Source organism: Ammospiza nelsoni, chromosome 1 (assembly GCF_027579445.1).
Source record: "Ammospiza nelsoni isolate bAmmNel1 chromosome 1, bAmmNel1.pri, whole genome shotgun sequence".
NCBI classification, from domain to species: Eukaryota; Metazoa; Chordata; class Aves; order Passeriformes; family Passerellidae; genus Ammospiza; species Ammospiza nelsoni.
Genome location: NC_080633.1, coordinates 128,894,057 through 128,912,498, shown reverse-complemented (window position 1 = coordinate 128,912,498; position 18,442 = coordinate 128,894,057). Strand labels below are relative to the sequence as shown.

General features: G+C 40.4%; 1 protein-coding gene across 1 annotated transcript in view; it reads right to left on the bottom strand.

Annotated features, from left to right (window-relative positions):
* Positions 1-18,240, bottom strand: part of DPYS (dihydropyrimidinase) — a 31,520-nt gene extending 13,280 nt beyond the window's left edge. Inside the window, exons 1-7 of the mRNA XM_059473196.1 lie at positions 17,846-18,240; positions 14,503-14,661; positions 12,202-12,381; positions 11,170-11,359; positions 4,383-4,539; positions 3,261-3,402; positions 1,285-1,427 (exon numbers count right to left, since the gene is read on the bottom strand). Coding sequence (XP_059329179.1) covers positions 1,285-1,427; positions 3,261-3,402; positions 4,383-4,539; positions 11,170-11,359; positions 12,202-12,381; positions 14,503-14,661; positions 17,846-18,115 — 1,241 coding nt within the window. The 5' untranslated portion in view covers positions 18,116-18,240. The remainder of the gene's footprint in view (positions 1-1,284; positions 1,428-3,260; positions 3,403-4,382; positions 4,540-11,169; positions 11,360-12,201; positions 12,382-14,502; positions 14,662-17,845) is intronic.
* Between the last annotated feature and the right edge of the window lie 202 nt (positions 18,241-18,442).

Sequence of the window (18,442 nt, the reverse complement as noted above, 5' to 3'; positions counted from 1 at the left end):
AGTCATGCAGGGTGAGACACCATGTTCCAGATTGCAAGGCAAGACATATTCTATTACCATCTGTATGGTAGTTGTCTTTTGTAAAGTAGGCAGTTTGCTTTATCTCTCTCTCTGAGTGCTCACAATCACTCCTCCCTTGGGAGGGGACATCTGCTGATAACAGGCAGTTATCAGTATGTCAGTGCATGGCTGATAAGAACTATATTCCACTGTGAGATGCTCCGCCCAGAGGGAGGAGCCAGGCATTGCTACCCAGATATAATCCAGAGTTCTGACATACTAGCATGGCTTCTCCACTGGATTCCCCAGAGGAACAGCAGCTGCTTCTTCTTCCGCTGGATCTTTGGAGGAAGAATACATCCTTCTCTACAGGACCCCCTTGCTCCAACAGAGCCACCCCTGACACTCTGGGAGGACTGAAGCCACATTTCCAATTGGACTTCTACCAACACCCTGACCAACAGGGTGACAGGTTGAGTTCTGACTCAGAGCTGTTTTAGTGTACTGCATTGTTTGTTTTATCCTTTTATTTTTCTTCCCTATTAAAGAACTGTTATTTCCTGGTCCCATATTTTTTGCCTGAGAGCCCCTTAATTTAAAATTTATAGCAATTCGGAGGGGCAAGGGGGTTTACATTCTCCATTTCAGGGGAGGCTCCTGCCTTCCTCATTAGACTCCTGTCTTTCCAAACCAAGACATACCAGGACACTGTTTGTGCATCTGTCAGTGCCACCAGCTCTATTCTAGCAGAATTACTGTGCACACAATCAGAAAACTCCTTAAATAAAAGTATAAGCATGAAAAGATTGAGCTTCAGAAGTAAGTTCAATCTACCTTTGATCATGCTTTAAGTGGCTCTAAGTTCAAAACACAAGTTTGTAACGGGTCACAGTGCAGCAGACTCTTCTCCCTGCCCTTTGCAGTGGAGGAATTCAAACATACTCCTGCACTAAAAAGAGTTGCTCTAAAATCCCAAAGGAGTTATTTTTACTCTTAGGATACCAAGCTCTGGTTGCATAATGTACAGACTTTTTAATTTTTGTACTTGGTCAGCAATCAGAGAGAATGCCTTTTAATCCATCTAGAGATCAAAGATGTCTCCTTACCTACACCATTGTTGGAGAAAAAACCCTTTAATTAATTCACACAAGGTGCTATTTAAAACTACCATAACCTCAACTAAAGGCTTTTTGTTGTACAAAGGCTTTGTGTTGCTTTTTTCCTGCAGAAAGGCTGGAAGGGTTGGGGGTGGGGGGAGGAGGGAGAACAACTTCCCATGCATACCTTGTAGCTTCAGGATCCCAAACTACAATGTCAGCATCAGAGCCCACAGCAATTCTGCCCTTCTTTGGGTAAAGGTTAAAGATTTTTGCTGCATTTGTGCTGGTAACAGCTACAAATCTGTTTTCATCCATTTTTCCACTGTGCTGCAAAACAGTACACAAAAGCAAACTCGTTACTTTTTTAAACACGGAATGAAAAAATGTTCTTGTTTTTCTGTTGAAAAACTTTTTCTGTTGAAAAACTAGGATAAGTGACATCCATCATTTTTTTAAAGGTCATACCGAAGAATTTAGAAGTAAAAGTGTTTAGAAGTAAAAACTATTTGTCTCAGATGCCCATAATGCATACTGTATGTTTCACTACATACAGTAACTTTATCTTACTTTATCCCACAGCAAAGAGAAAAAAAAAAGACAACTTTGAACCAAACATTCTGTGGATCCAGCCTCAAGTCAGCTGAATTTAAATGTTTTAGATGGCTTTAAATCTGCAGTTCTGCTCAACAATTTCCTCGGGAAATGTAGCATCTCTGGAGTATCTTGGTTTTGAAAATGGTGACACAGTATCAAGGGGAGCCTAGAAGGTGATAAGGCAAGGCAAGGTACAATGTGTAATACAGGAAAACTGATTTGCAAATACAGTGATCAGCAAATGCTGCAATCAAGTAGTATAAAAAAAAGATTGCTGACGTGACATTTCAGCAAAATAGCAAATAACAATGGATATACATGTGTTGAGACTGTCCACTGCTGTGTCACTAATTTAATTCAGCTGCCATGACTGTTTTTTGTTTGGAAAGCCAACTACCCTGGCAGTAATATTGTGCACAGGTGAGTCTGGGAATCAGACTACCACAAAAACATGTTTATGGTGGTCTGTGAGCAGTCATCTGAGAAGAAAAGTATAATGAAAATGGTGAACACTGCTTTTCTAAGTAATAGTGTGTGGGAGGAGAGAGAAGCTGTTCAAACAAACTCACACAACTGTGTAATATTTTACAAATGAGACAAGGGAGGATATTATCAATGGAAGAACTTTTAAAAAATGAACTTGCCCAACAGGATGCACTGTTCAAAAGTAGCACTGATGAGCACATTCATGTCTCAGTTTCATGTGAGCCACAAGCTAGATCACTAGAGCTGTGCCACAGGGAAGTATAGGCACAAGTGTGTGTTTTGAACATATCAGCTGAAGCTGAATCCCAGATAAGAAGAGATATCATGAACCACATTCTTACCAAGTGTGTGAGGTAGGTAATTATACCGTGACAAGTGAATATGTTTCACAGTGCCTTGTCAAGGTGACTTCACTACAGCAAGAGAACTTTAATAGAAGTAGAACTTCCAGAACGTCACAGTTTTGCATTAGCCAGAGCAATCATAACACCTAGTATGCAGCAGATTCCTTGAGAGATTTCCTTACCTCCCCTCTCATCAGACATTGCCTGAGAAGCACTGACCATTCTTGTGTTGGCAAGAGAATCTGAAGTCAGTTGGACTTGAAGCTGCTCATTTCATCTTATCACATTTGAGAAACATTTATTAAAACATAAATTACAAGTTGACAGGCACACCACTGTGCAAACTCCTCCAATAGCTAAGTTGGAGAGAGATCAAAAAAGGAAAAAATACACAGCTGATAGAGTTGAAGCTGTGGGTACCTCTTTTATTTTCATTTCACAAGCTGAAAAAAACGCTTCAAGGAAATGTACTTGCAATACCACTGAAACAATAGCAATCCCTAAATGCTAAACAATCAAAATGATTCTTCAGTGAAATACTTTAGACATTAAGAATCTTCTTCCTTCTTCCATGAGCATAAAGTCAGAGCTAATAAGAACTATTATAGTTTTCAGTTGAATGAGTTGTCCTATGATAAACACACTTGATAAAACTGAAGAGTTAATACCTGCTGAGAGATCATGTTTTGTGGGAGAAATCAATTACCTCTATGTTTGGACATTTTGATTTACTTACCACGCCTTTTTCCCATATGACTGACATCCTATCCTCCACACCATTCACTCCATTAGGGATTTTTGTGAAGTCATCTTTGCCCAGAGCTTTCTGGCATATGTCAAAGGTGCAATTGTCAGTCCCTGTCACAGACAGGTCACCACTGCAGAGAAACAAAGTTCATTATGAATCAGTGCATGTACCAGACAGTACCACAGAGGAAAACCTGTTGTAAGGCTGGGTGGACCAAAATATCCATCCTTCAAGACAAAAACTGATATGCCCTGCCAGCCTGCCCTCAGTCCCATCCTCCAAGACTGGCTCCACAGTAACAGCCAGTTACCCTATGAAGCAGTTTCCTCTTCAGAAACCCCTCAGAAGAAAACAAGCACCAACACTGACTCTTACTCTGGATATGTCAAAGACATCCCACAAATGGAGGAACTGTCCACTTTGCCCAGAGCAAGCAGCCTGGTTTCATCCTCACTTTGGGAAATTTTAGTCTGTGTCACTCCATATGACCTCTGAAATTTCTATGGATCTGCACACCAGTTATTCTGTGTTCAGGCGTACCTTTACAGGCTGTTCTGTCAAATTCAACACTTTTGTGCAGTTAACCCTTACTGGTAATAAGATACCAGCAAACCACACATCTTGTCAAGTGCAGATATCCTAAAGATACTTCTTTTTCTACATCCTTCTTAAGTAGATGTTATGAAGTGAATATCTTATATGTACCTTCAGAAGTTAGCAGGCTTAGTTTTACGCAGCATTTGAATTTCAAGTGAAAAAGACATCAGACAACAAACCCCAGAAATCTAGCTGTGACTTCACCTTTTACACATTTCCCACTGACTTACAGCCTGTCTTCCTGGTCATGTTACAATTTTTGCTGTGGTATGAGCAATGCAAGGTTTATTGAATAAAATCATATGTGGACAGAAAGCTGTAAGAGTTCAGAGAAATAAAATATGAAAAGAGAAATTTTTTTCAATCTGTGATTTCACCCTCCATTTCTCCTTTCTGATAACGTAACATTCTGTACTTAGAAAATCTCCAGAGCATCAGCCTGCTATTATGCACTCCTGACAAAATTTGCTGTGCATTTGGGTATCAGTGGTCACTGTTTGTTCATCTGCTTACTTGGCCAGTAAGTTCATGAGGAAACCAGGAGTAGATGGATCTGGTCTCAGTGGGGGTCCCATCACATATGCTGCAGCATGAGCCCAGTCTTTATTCCAGTAGTTGGTGCCATCAGTGCCAAGACTTGCAGCAATAGGTTCCCCATAAACCACCTTTCCTGAAAAATATAAAGCAAAGGTATCATTATCAAACAACACAGAAATGCATAACTTCTATTTTCTCTGCTAAGGATTTTTTGGGTGGCAATGAATTTAAATTTAAATGAGTGCTTCAAATTAAACACCTACATATGGAAGGACATAATAAACTAAGCTATAACACAACATCTTTGTTCTGAATTTTCTGCTAGTGATTTCCCAATATATTTTCTCCCAAGAACATTGCTTGGGCAAGTTTTTTAATTAAATTGTTGATAGATATACTATAATGGGTTTTACACATTGTTTACTAGGAATGTGATTGAGATTTCAAAAAGAAAGCAGTCCTCAGTTGCATTAATTATGTTTAAGATTCATATACTTGGTAGTACCTATTTAGTGCTCTGAAATTACTGACTACACAAGTGCCAGTTAATATATACAGCATACAGACCTTGCAAGGTGGCACTTTTAATTGTCAGGAAGAACAATATGGCAGGAGACATAAACCAGAAAATATCGAAAGATTTCCCAAATCAAAAACTATAAATAACTTAATTTTTAAAATTATCTCCCAAGTTTTAATCTTTTATCCTTTGCTGCACAGTATCCTATTTTCCTCAGAAGAGGACACCAACCCAGACTGGCTGTTAGCTTTTGGACACAACTACTTTTTTCTCCTGGAAACATGGATTTGAAACTCATCAGACGAAGATGTTTCACTCCCTGAGCGAGTGGTCCAGACACTTTGCAGTTCTGCAGTGGACAGGTGGAAATGCCTCCATTTGCAATGGTCACTAAAGAACCAGGATGAGCTGGGACCTCCCACACCCATTCAGAGGCCACTTGGGGCTGGTAAAATGCAGCCTCTGCTGGGTCCCAGCAAGAGCCTTCTCCCTCCTCTGAACCCTACAGACAGTGGATATTTTGCATTGAATGCCAGATTTCACTCCAGACACAGTTTCTATTGGAACCACCACTGCATTGCCCCAGCAAGGCCACAGCTGGTGATTGCTTGGTGCTACAACCCTGTGACCTTTCTCTGACTTCTGGGTGTAAGTCATGCAGTCATGGTACTGTGGGGAAACAAAAAGCAAAGCTTTGCAGATCTCTCTCTGTACATTAGACTGCTACTTGTGTGAGCTACTGGATTGTAACTCCTGCACTGGCATAGGTAGATACTGAGGAGCTCTATTGTTTTCAAAATACACTTCTCATTGCACTAGTGCCATTCCTGAAATCTTTTCTGCTAGATTTGCTAAAAGGCCTCAAACAACTTTATCTCTACATGGTTCAAGGTCTGCTTTGGTACAACTGAACTGTACATTTATTCCAAATACGACCTAGTACAACTTTGTCCACAGCCTAAAGCCTCCCTGCTAGCGTTACTAATTTGCTACAACCACCTCGGTGTCAGTGCACTCTGACATGCTCAATGTCCTTGTCTCATGTTGATGCTTTGGCTTGGAGCAGTCTAAGTTCTCAGTCCCACTTACCTACATATGTTATAGATTAATACTTGGGCTCAGAGGGAGACTACCATTTTTAGACTTGAAAACATGACTTAGGCAGATATTTACTGTTTTTTTTACATCTTATTTTTGGAGCTCAAAAGCACTGACTATGAGGCCATGCATGGAAGTGATATGATCACTCACTGATGAGGAGATGTGAGCAGATCAGTGTTTTCTTAATTCAGAACTGAATGAGGAAACCTAAGAAGAGACATGGATGAAATTAGGATGAAACCTGGTTCACCTTAGTTCAAGGTCTTCCCTGACTCTTACAGGAACCCTTGGCCTTCCCTGGCCAACTCCAAACACTGTATTTGAGGGTAGGCTGCACCAAACTAGATGTATATAGAGAAGGTCTGGTATATGTAACCAATCTGTCACATTTATCTATTAGTCTTTTGGCAGATTTTTCATTTTCAAAGCCACCAGAGAGGGGAGGGAGGGGACATGTGGTTTGTGTCTCTTCTTCTGCATTTAAACAAGCTAAAGAAGCTTTCATCCAAAGTAAACCTGAGCTATAAATCATTAGGACATAGCTACAAATTATTAAAATTAAAATTGCAGGAAAATAATAATTTTTTGCTTAATAAAGACTTCAGAGAATAATAGAAAAATAATTTTCTCATCATAGTTTCACAACATGAAAAGAAGTTTCCAAGCTCCCAGCCGGATATGCTGAACTGATTCTAGCTCATGTACCATAGCTGATGACAGTATTTCTGCAGTCAGAGTTTGAGCTGACCAGCTCCCTTTGTTCCCATGAGTGGGGAGGAATAGAAGTTATTCCCTCAAGTGATTTTGAGTCTGAACACTGCAGTTTCAACAGACTACCTCTGGACAGTTCTGCTGAATGTGCAACTTCCTGCATTTCACTTGGGCCATGACAAGCCAGCCTGAAGGATACAATAATATCAAGATTCTGCTTTAAGCTTGGTAAAAAGGAAATTCTGCACTAAGGCTCTTTCAGCTGAACTGGCAACAAGGGAATTCTGCATTAAGGTTCTTCTAGCTTGATTGACTTCTGCCTATAGGCATAAAAGTGAAGTAATGCAGTAATAAATCATGTCTTTCAAATTGTTATATTTTCCAGCATTCAATTAAAAAAGGAACCACTAAGTGTTCTGCTGCTTGGTCTTCCTGACACCTCTGAGCAGCTGGTAAACATCTGTGTATTTGGTGACTTTTTATCACATGCCCTAAATGGCTAGCCAGGGCTATTTTTAATAGATTGCTTTATCAAAAAGAAGAGCATTCAATTGCTATTTTTGTACCATCTACCAGAACTCAAAAAGACTTGAAATACTGATAAACACCAACTAATATTGACAGATTTGAAAAACTGGTCCATATGTTCTTATTCTAGTAGAAGTTTCAGAAGCACTTAGGATAAGGTCATATGGGGCAAAGATACTCACAAGCTCTGAAAGGAGCAGAACTGCAAGGCAGGGTTTACTGAATCACAGATAGCATTGCATCCATTAGCCTATACACAGCGTGGACTTGAGCTGTCCCGCATGAAACAGCTAAAAATTGACATTTTTAGTTGCATTCCTGTGCTCAGAATCAGCTTGAGAGTTTGTATTCCCTCAGCAATGGACATGCCTTTCCCCTCACCAAGAAGAAACATAACCAGTGACTCTTGGTAGGAAGCAATTTTGTAAGCCTAAGTAAGTGTCTTGGAACCTTGCCAAGGACATATTTTTCTATGCACCTTTTTAAAAAGGAGAAATTTTTATTAAAAATTACTTTTTCAGTAAGATTGTGCTCTCCAGGTTTCCACTAGAAAGTTCCATTCCTAGCTGTAGCATCACATTAAATGAGAAAAAGGACCTGAGCTTTAATCATCACACTGCATGATCCTTAAGGTCCCTTCCAACCCAAACCACTCTATGATTCTATGGTCTCCACCTTTAGCTGAGATTTAGCTTAGATTGAAAGCATTTCTTAGGAGGAGACAGTATAAATCATGTACCCCTAAATCCCATTTTATTAGCCTTGCTCTCTCCACAAGCATTTCTGGTGGCAGGAGTGGGAGACAAGGTCACATTATTTTTCCCCAGTAAGTTCACATCAGGTAATCCTAATAAGGAGAAGGAGCTGCACTGCCTGACATGAGAGCTCTACAGCCTTTTGTTCTCACTGGAGGGAAGATTTTACACAATAGCAGGAAGAGAATCCCTTTTGTCTTCCCACTTAAGGGAATAAGAGTGTCATGCACACAAATGTATCAAACTGCCCTTATGTAGAAGAATACAGTTCCTCTACTGACTCTGTCCAGACTCAAGGCCATATTTTGCACAGGGATGAAGAAACAGCCCACTGAGACAAGCAAGGACAGAGATGCTGTCACACCCGTCACACACTGCTGCTCTCACAGAGATGCTGTCTTTGATCCTCTCAGTGGAGAGCTGCTGAGCCTTGCTTTTGGCAAACAGGCTGGTAGGACCCCACAGAAATAACAGGATAGGGGCATGAGTTAGCTTGTCCCTCTCCAACATGGCCACAGTGTGGAATTTTGGATTCCCTGCTGAATATTCAGCAGCCATTACAGATGCACATGAAAAACATGCTGCTATAATCTGGAGTTCTCCTTCCTTGAGTGGTGTTGCTGGAGATCAGAGCAGACATAGATGGTGAACTCTGGCAGGGAAGAGAGAAGGAAAGACTTTTGCTCACCTCATTCTCTTAAATTTGCTTAATCTAGAAGAAGAACTGCTGGTCCTTTACAGAGTGTATGACTGATTATAACCTTCAAGGTCTGAGCCATAACTCACTGAAGACAACAGAATTATGCCTAGTGTCTAGAGCAAGCTCTATCAGGTCTTCAGCCTCTAATTTTAGCTCTCACCTTGTGCAGCTAAATGAGTGACAAGGAAGAGTTGGGCTCTGAGTTACATTTTTGATTAGGAAAATCACTGTCTCATAGAATTTGAGAAGCAATGCAATTGCAATTCAATTCTGGTATCACACTGTCAACCAGAAAATAGATTTCACTCACTGAAGATCTGTTTTTCCCCTTCTGAGGTCAGTGATGGAATTGGAAGGGATATCAATCTTCCTCTGACATGGGCAGGGATGAATATGTACACACACTTTGTATTTCATGCTAAGTGCTTGAAAAGGAACATGAAGAATTTCACAATCGTGAATAGCAGGAAGCCAGCATCAAGACATGGAGAAATGATCTTGAAAAGATGCATTAACTGTTTTAGAGTGAATATTTCAAATGTATGAGAGGCTTCCAGTATTTAAGAGTTTACACAAATTTCACATTTAGAGTGGTTTTTAACCTGTCCAAACTGAATGTCTTTCTTCAAAATATTTGAGTTTTATTTATGTCATTCATACAATACTTTGAGAATATTTTTTTTTGTCTAGAATTCCTTGCTTTTTATTACCATTATTTACTGAAAAATGAAAAATAACTTCTACTGAAACCAACAATAGTGAATTTTCAATTACCAAAATTCATACAGATCAATCTCATTAAAAACTACAATTCCTGTAACTACCTTTGTGGTACCCTAGTTATCTTTTGAAATTTCTTAATCAATCTTAGATTTCTTTTTTCCAAACAGTATACTTCTATGCAGATGATATGAATTATGAAGATATGTTATATCTTGCTGTGCACAAAAGAAAGCATTGGTGAATCTGACTGCAGCAGCCCAGGAGGCCATAAAATACAATTTGCTCCCCAATCTGCATCAACTGTCCCAATTTTTTCTTAGCAATATTGGGAAAGCATACATATTAGAAAAGCATACATCTATCCTCAGTAATCAAACTGGCATTGCAGACTATTCTTACAACACACGCCTCATCAATGTTTTACAGTATTTAGTGTCAGCATAAAATTCTTTACTTGAACAGTATTATAAAACACTATCTTAGTTCTTCTATGTTTTTCATCTTTAATCTGGGTATTTCAACTGTTGCCATAACTTGTAGTTAATGTGCACCCTGTGAATGCACACATTCACCCTGTGAATGTACAACCAACCCATGGATATAATCCACATTCCTGGCAGCACTGGCATCTAGTGGAGGAATCCAGTATAGCACAGTAGAAAATGTGCCAATAAAATATATTCTGCACAAACTTGAATTACTGCTAAATCTTATAGAAGTCATAGTCATACATATTGTGCATAAACATATACATCTATATTAGTACAATGACATCTCACTGCTTTGATTTATCATGATCTCATACTCTATGTTTAATATTAATAATCTATACTTCCTGCGTAGGCATTATCTAAAGAAAAGAAATAGCAAAACTGAGGTCTATATGAAATTCATATCAAGTCAGGTGAAAACAAACTGTAAATGCAAAAGATGTAAAATCATAGTAAAAATTATTCAAAAAGATAATGAGGACAGATAATTTTAAGTCCACCAAATCTTGGGCTCCTGTCCTGCTCCTTCCACCTTGATAATGTCTCCTCACAATGCTGTTGTTCCACATGCTGCTCTGGATGAATTTAGAGATGAGGAGATGAAGCATCCTGAATAACTACAGCCTTCAGGCTGCTTCTAGCCTACCCAACAGATGGTCAGCAAAGTCAGGCCCCCTTGGCTGACCAGAGTTATTTGTGAACACTGCAGTGCAAACCGGAGCAGCTCTGCACTGGTGGGAATCAAGGCTTTCAGACACTGTCATCTTCACCATGACTTTTAAATGCCCAGTGAATAGGAGTCATCATGGCACTGTCTGTAAAAATATGGTGTGGTCTCTGTTATAGAATTTCTCATCAAGATATTTGGTAAAGCCTTGCAGACAAACTCGAGAGAAGAACAGTAGAGTATTGTCTTGAACTGGTCACATCATTTTTGCAATAATGCTGTTCTGGCCATCACTTTGACCTTGGAGGTACAATATGAAGAGAAAAAAATTTGCTCTGGGGAGAATTGTGGTTGCTGTTCTTACACACTGCTCCCCTTGAGCCCAACAACACACAAACAGACAGACAGACAGAAACACACACAATTTAGACATCCTGCTCCAAGAAATTCACCCATGATCTGAGGCTTATAACACCCATGAAAAGTAAGACACTAGTGCTGTGTTTGGTTTTCCATGACCCTTCCCCCAATGCCACTGTCCAAGCATAAAAGAATTACAACTTTTACCTTCTCTTCGTGCATTACTTATCACCTTAGCTGCAGATTTACTCATGACATGGACGACATAAAGGGGGCAGTTCAGAGCATTTGCTATGGTAACGGCTCTTTGTGTAGCTTCAGCTTCCACTTCTTCAGGACGACACAGTTCGTGACCCTCAGGGCCAGTTATTCCCATTGCCAGCATCTTCTTTGCACCCTGCAGACCCCACACAAGCATGTAAGAGTCAGTTAAAGTGTATCTATGGTGTCATGAGCATGCTGCCCATCAAATGGATTCTGAAGCCACCATTGCAGCTAAGGAAAAAAAACAACTAAGCAGTTGTGATTTTTTTCCAAAATAAGTTACTGTAGTTTTATCTGAAATCTAACATATCTCTCAATAAATTCAGGTCTCAGAATACTTAAGTAAATTCAGAGAAGACATTTCACTAGCTTGCAGGATTCAATCACAGCTCTTGAAAATCCTACCCCTCTCTCAATATGTACACTGAAATATCATGGCCAATGATGTCCAACGATGCTACTAACCTTCACTGAGGAGGAAAAAAAAGGAAAAATTCTTACTAAATACAAAGATGCATATCCAGAGCATCTGAAAACTCCAAGAGGCAAAGAGGTTCTAAAAGGCAAAAAGGTTTTGTCCCTATGTTGGGACTAAATTTAAGATTTGCTGATTTGAGTTTATTTAGCAATGAATTAATTTCTGTTACAGGACTTGGAAGCTGTTGACTGGAATAGAAACTATTCTATAGAGCCACTCAAGTTCCCACTGATGTCGAGTATTACCAGTGGAGTTACACCTCAGGGCCCCAGAGCTCTCAGTGCCTCCACTCAGCACTAGGGTGGCAGAAGCAGGTATGAAGTGAAGCATTTATGAATTATGCACACAGGGATGTTGAGACTTCTGTGCCCAGCCAGTGGAGCTTTCTCCATACTTCTGGATCTGCTTCTGTTGCATGAGCTGACTATGCCTGGACAGACCTAGGCCTAGGACCATCTATATTACTGACTTGGATGGAAAAAATGTCAAATGTGCACCTGTGCAATTAGCTCCCCATTCTCTGCATGGACTTGAGCAACTGCCCCAAGTTCCTTACAGCAGGAAAAGGCTTCATACAGCTCCTCATCATTGACCATGTATACATCTTTATAGGCCATAAACATCTTGAAGGAGTTGACACCTTTGTTTTGAACAAGACTTTCCATTTCTTGCTTCACCTGAAAAATACAGCAATTGTATTTTACATATTAATAATTTTGTATAAAGAAATTGTAAGTATGGAAGGTGATCCTTTACTCACTCATCAAACATATGTTCAGTACAAGCAGCCCAAGTCACATATTCAAAGACTGGTTTAGACTATTCTTCTTGTATCAAATTGATTCTTAAAGTATATAAAAGGGTAGCACTGCAGTGCAAATATTGGAAGCACAAACTAATTGCAGGAGGGAATGCTTTTTACAAAAGGTAATGAGGCAGAATTTTATTTCAAATAAACCTCCTGGTGTTGGAAACACCCATTCTAATATTACAGTCAATGCGTCCAACTCTCACAACATGGACATTTATGCAAAACCGATTTTCAAAACTGGATTGCAGTGGGCTGCAGCTTGTAGCAAACAACACAGTGACAGAAAAGATTTCATCCTACAGAGCTTTGTCCTGACTCTAAACAACACACAGAGCCTTTTGAAACATTTTGTTGTCAAACAAAACAGCTCCAAAATGCTACATGAAGGCCTGCCTTTTTTTCTTTTTTTTTTTTTTATTCACTTCTGATAGGATTCCCTGCTTCTGCTAGAGCCTATGAAGTCCAGCAAAACATTGCATCACAAAGAAAGTAAGACATATTTTAGTCTCAAGGCTTCTTGCACAACTGGTTAGCTAGAAACATATATTACAGAACTTTGGTTCTCCCCTCCCAGTAAAATGATGGTTACAGTAATTGATATGCATCTGTAATGCTATTAAAATTTCCATGGGATTAATTCCTTTCAAAAAGTAAAATATTATTTTTCATCTTCTCTCTAATAATCTGGTTGAGTCTGCCCAATAAGGGTAAGATATATAAAAAATGCAAGGAAATATTTTAGTTATCCAGAGGAGGGATGGGAGCACATTTTGAGTGGCAGTTATCAAATAAGTACCTGACAAAATGGCACAAATATAGAGGCATGTCATTTATCCTCTTCACTGTTTACTACAGCTAACAGAAGGCATTGTAAAGAATGTATGCTTTTAATTAATAGTTCAAATTCTGATGAGATAAGAGCTGATCAGATGGGTATGGCATATCAGTCTTTTTCACCCAGGCCTTTTGCATCTACAAAATGCCCAACCTATTTCTTTTAATCTTGGCCTTTAAAAACAGCTACATTCTTAATATAAACTAGAACATTTCATTGATTTACATCTCCCTATTTTTATTGGATTTGTCAGTACAATTCCACGATTGTCTGCTGAGCCTGTTTCAAATGCACATTACTCATATTTCATTGAAGAATTTATTTTATGCCTTTGCCTTAAGTTAGAAGTTGTGGTGAGGCTATTTTAGCACTCAGTACACAGAATACCAAAGATGTGTTGTTTGCAGAGTGAATGCTTTGGTGCATATATTCTAGAATTTAAAAATTAGAAGAAGTACTCATATATAAAATAGGAATTTACTTAGTATATCTGTGTACTGATGCATACTTCTCCAAGAATCCAAAGTCATCTTGTAAAACATGGGTCTCATTCTGATAAATATCACGCACCTGAAAAATTAATTTATCAGTGAAGCTTTCAGGGTATCAGCAAACATTCACTCAGCTAAGATGATTCTCCCATATGTAAATTCAAAAAAGGTTTTTTAGATTATTTCACATTCAATGTACTATGGCTACAGTCCTGCTTTACTTTACATGGGTTTTACTGCAGCCACCCAGGAAAATAAATCTTCCTCTACAAATGAAGTCTAGTACCATATTTTTTATGTATGCACTTAAAAAAAAAAAAAAAACAAACCAACCAAAACCGCTAAAACTCATCAGAAGCATAAAATATCAAGTGTTCAAGCAACAAAAGACAAAATTACTGTGAACACCTCTTTCCCCCTCTGACCTGCCTGGTCTTTGTCTTGCACAATCCCTACCTTTAACTTTGTGCAGTATTATCCAGAGATACAGCCTATCTGCAGACTTCTTTCAAATACCTATACTCTCAGAAGGGTGCGGGTTATTTCAAATGTTTTTAATCACAAAATCACTAACCAGCAAGCAGTATTTAGCACATGAAGACTGATTCCAAACAGGCATAGTACAAATTTATGGAATTTAAAGTAAAGCTCTTGTGTCTACCTTGTTGCTCCACCATGTAACTGCCACATGCAATGAATAATCACAGCAGACTTTTGGGTCTGCCCAGCTTTTCCATGTATCAAAGGCTTCAATAAGAGAAGAACCTTTCTGAGGGATGGCAAAGTCGATGATCATAGTGGTTCCTCCTGCTATAGCTGCCTGAAAAGACGAAAGTTAATATTTAGCAATCAGAAATAATGCAGATTTCCTTCCACCCTGTCCAACTCCCTTACATCAATTAATCTGGACTGAAAAGCCAAAAGCCACTGAGGAGTTCCCCTGAGTAAAGTCCAGAATGGAAAAATGATTTTGGAGATGAATTTCATTTGCTTTGAGAAAAATGTTCTCAAAAGCATGTTCAGGAGAATCCAAGTGAAATTCTCACACTGAAGGAGAAGTTTCTCTTTGTGTACAAAAACTTATGAAAGAAGTGGACATGTGTCTGTAGTGTTTATGCATCAGCGAGTTTCCTCAAGTGTGTGGAATCACTGAGGAAGAAGAGCACTAGAAGAGAACAGTCAGCTTGAGATGTGCTGCCTCAGAGTCTGTGTAGTGGAAAAAACAAGCCTGAGTGACAGGCAAGTACTAAGGGGCAAATACACAACAACAAAAAAACCCCATTGAGTTTGAAAATACAATATGAAAGCCCCCAAACTCTTGACTAATACTAAAATATTTTACAGTGCTTAAAAACGTATTTTTATTAGAGATAGAATATCATTTAGTAAAACTGTATAGAGGGTTTTAAATAGAATGAGGAATTTACATTCTCTACATAAATGTTGTAAAGTAATAAAATAAACTACAACTTTACTTAACAGATGGTGATCAAAAATTGCTTTTTAACCAATAATTTCCAGTCTTATTAATGGAAAACTGAATTATTCCTTTTCTTGCCTTTGGAGGGAAAAAAGTTACACAGATGCCAGATTCTTGACTAAAAGAAATTGATCTAATACTAAAGTTCCTTTGTTGAAATTGTTGCTTTCTTCCAGATTAGCAAAATAAATCCTCTCTATTGCTCTGAACAATGTCCCTTTGCAAAACAGCAACAACCAATTCAGATCAAAATGTGCACAGCCCAAATTCACAGGATCAGAGAATCACAGAATTAGCTAGATTCAAAAAGACCTTTGAGATCAAGTCCAACCTATGGCCTAACACCGCCGTATCAACTAAACCATGGCACTAAGTGCCACATCCAGTCTTTCTTTGAACACCTCCAGGGATGGTGACTCCACCACTTCCCCAGGCAGCCCTTTCCAATGCCCAATCACTCCTCCTGAGAAGAATTTTTTCCTAAAGTCCAGCCCAAACTTCCCCTGGCTCAGATTAAGACTGTGTCCTCTTGTCCTCTCACCAGTTTTCTGGGACACCAAGCCCTGCCTGGCTGAATCCTCCTCTCAGGGCGAGGCCTGCCCTGAGCCTCCTCCAGGCTGACCAGCTCCAGCTCCCTCAGCTGCTCCTCACAGGGCTTGTGTTCCAGACCCTTCACCAGCCTTGCTGCCCTTCTCTGGATGCATCTGAGCACCTCAATGCTCTCCCTGAATTGAGGGGCCCAGAACTGGACACAGCACTCGAGGTGTGGCCTCACCAGTGCCCAGTACAGAGGAAGAATGACCTCCCTGGGCCTGCTGGCCACACGGCTGCTGATGCAGGCCAGGATGCCCTTGGCCTTCTTGGCCACTGGCACACACTGACTCATGTTCAGTCTGTTGTCAGCCAGCACCCCCAGGTCCCCATGGCACTGTGCAGCCACCCTGTCCCCAGCCTGTAACGCTGCAGGGAGTTGTTGTGGCCAAAGTGCAGGGCACTGCACTTGGACTTGTTAAACCTTGTAATGTTGGACTCAGCTCATCTATCCACCCTGTCCAGGTCCCTCATGCTGTATTACTCTTCCTTTTCCTATGACAATTAGTCTCTTTCTTCCTTCTGCTCATTTAGAATTCAGCAAAAAGAGAAGTTTGGAGAGTGACACAAGTATTTGCAATCTCTAATGAATTGAGCCAAACATTTTCTCCCAGAAAAGTTGTTCAAACTGTCAAATATTTTTTAACAAGATTGATTGACTTATTTGTTAAACAGGATTTAAAGAAAATTTATAGACTTCAAGAAAAAAAAAAAGTAATGGGTTCCACAACTCCACTTGAATCTCCTTTTATTCCCTACATCTTTTTCCCCCTCGGTCTGTAAAGAGAGATGCCTTTACTTATTCAACTGAATGGGTAAATCTTAGCTAATCATTGTAGCATATTTTGCAATACCTGGAATACAACTCTGTCTCATTGAATTTCTTGCCAAAATATTTGTCAGAGGATGACCTTCAGTGAATAGGCCTGAACACTTTCCACACTTTGACCTGGGTTAAGGATAGCCACAATATCTAACTTTTTGACATCTGACTGCTAAGGTCGATCTAGAATTTTCTTGCAGGCACTGAAGCAACTATCTGACCATCCTGTTTTGTGTATGCAGCCTCTGTCTTGAAGCTTCCCTGTCCTTTAAGTACCTCAGAGTTACTGAGAAAAACCTTAAAAACTTATTTTCTGCTTTTTAGTAAATCCCAGTTCTCCTGTGAGAGGAGCTGGGTATAGCAATCTCTGTGAAGGTGATGGCTAGCAGACAAACCAAGCGGGGCAATGTGATCCTTTCTGTGAACCAAGGCTTTCAGTCTGCACAACAAAGCTCTTAGAAAAGTGCCTTGAAAGTTTTGGTTATGGAAACTGTATGGAGATGATGTGTAATACTGCTATTATGAGTAACTGATACACTCTTCATATTCAGGGTATATCATAAGATCAGCCAAAAAGCTGAAAAAAAACCCACTCCAAGTGTAAGACTGGGAGAAATAATGTACTTTCATAAAGTGTATTTGGAGTGGACTTTCATTGAGACACACAGTAAGCACCAAAGTGAATGGCAGAAGAAAAGCCTGCATTCTCTCATGCTAACAGAGGAGAAAGATCAGTTTACCAGAGAAATGCTTTAACAGCACGGGGGAATTAAACTGTTGCTTTAGTTAACCTTTGCTCAGAGAAGTATGAAGCTTGATGCACCAAAGCCGGTTGTGGTCTGCATGCTGACAGCCAGGGTAAATGCCTGCCCCACTTGACCCCTGCAATCACAATAGTTTCTGGAGGAGCCCAAATAACATTCTGGTTGGGGGTGGACCTCTGAGTACCCCACCTGCTTTATGACAATGTCCCAGACAAAGGGACAGGATCAACTGGCCATGCTCGATTCACATTCTCTTCTCTCTTTCAGAAATAATCCTGGAGGACCAGCAGGCACCCCTCTCTGAGAAAGCCCAGATGCACACACAGACATGCACATGTGCACCCACCTTGGTTCCAGTGTAGAAGTCATCTTTTGACCTGCTACCCATGAAAGGGAACTCCATGTGTGTGTGAGTATCGATGCCCCCAGGGATCACCAGCTTGTTGGTCGCATCCAGCACAACAAGTCCAGTCGAGGGCTCCGGGTTTATGTTCGGGCCCACCTGCTGCACCACTCCATCTTCCACATACACGTCAGCCACCACAGAGACGTCATCGTTCACAACTTTTCCCCCTTTGATCAAAAGTCTCTGCCGAGCCCCGGTGTGGGGTAGCATGCCAGCAGGTGAGAGCGAGGCCTCAGCTCAGAAACTTGCTCTTGCCTCAGAGTAGTTCACTGCCCCCTCCTCCCAGAGCAGCAGCTCTCTCCAAACGGGCCGAAACGCACCGCACACCATGCCCGTTAAACGGACACCGATGGAACTGCCCCCTCAGCCCCTGGAAGCTCCTCCTCCCCCCTCCTGTGCGGCCCAGTGACACGGGTGGGAGCGGGCTGCCCTTGGGCCCCTCCTGCTCTGGACTCTGCCTGGACAAAGCGAGCCAGGCTTTCAGGGGGTCTGGGTGTTCTCAAAGCACACCCTCCAGCCTGCCCTGTGCACCTGCAG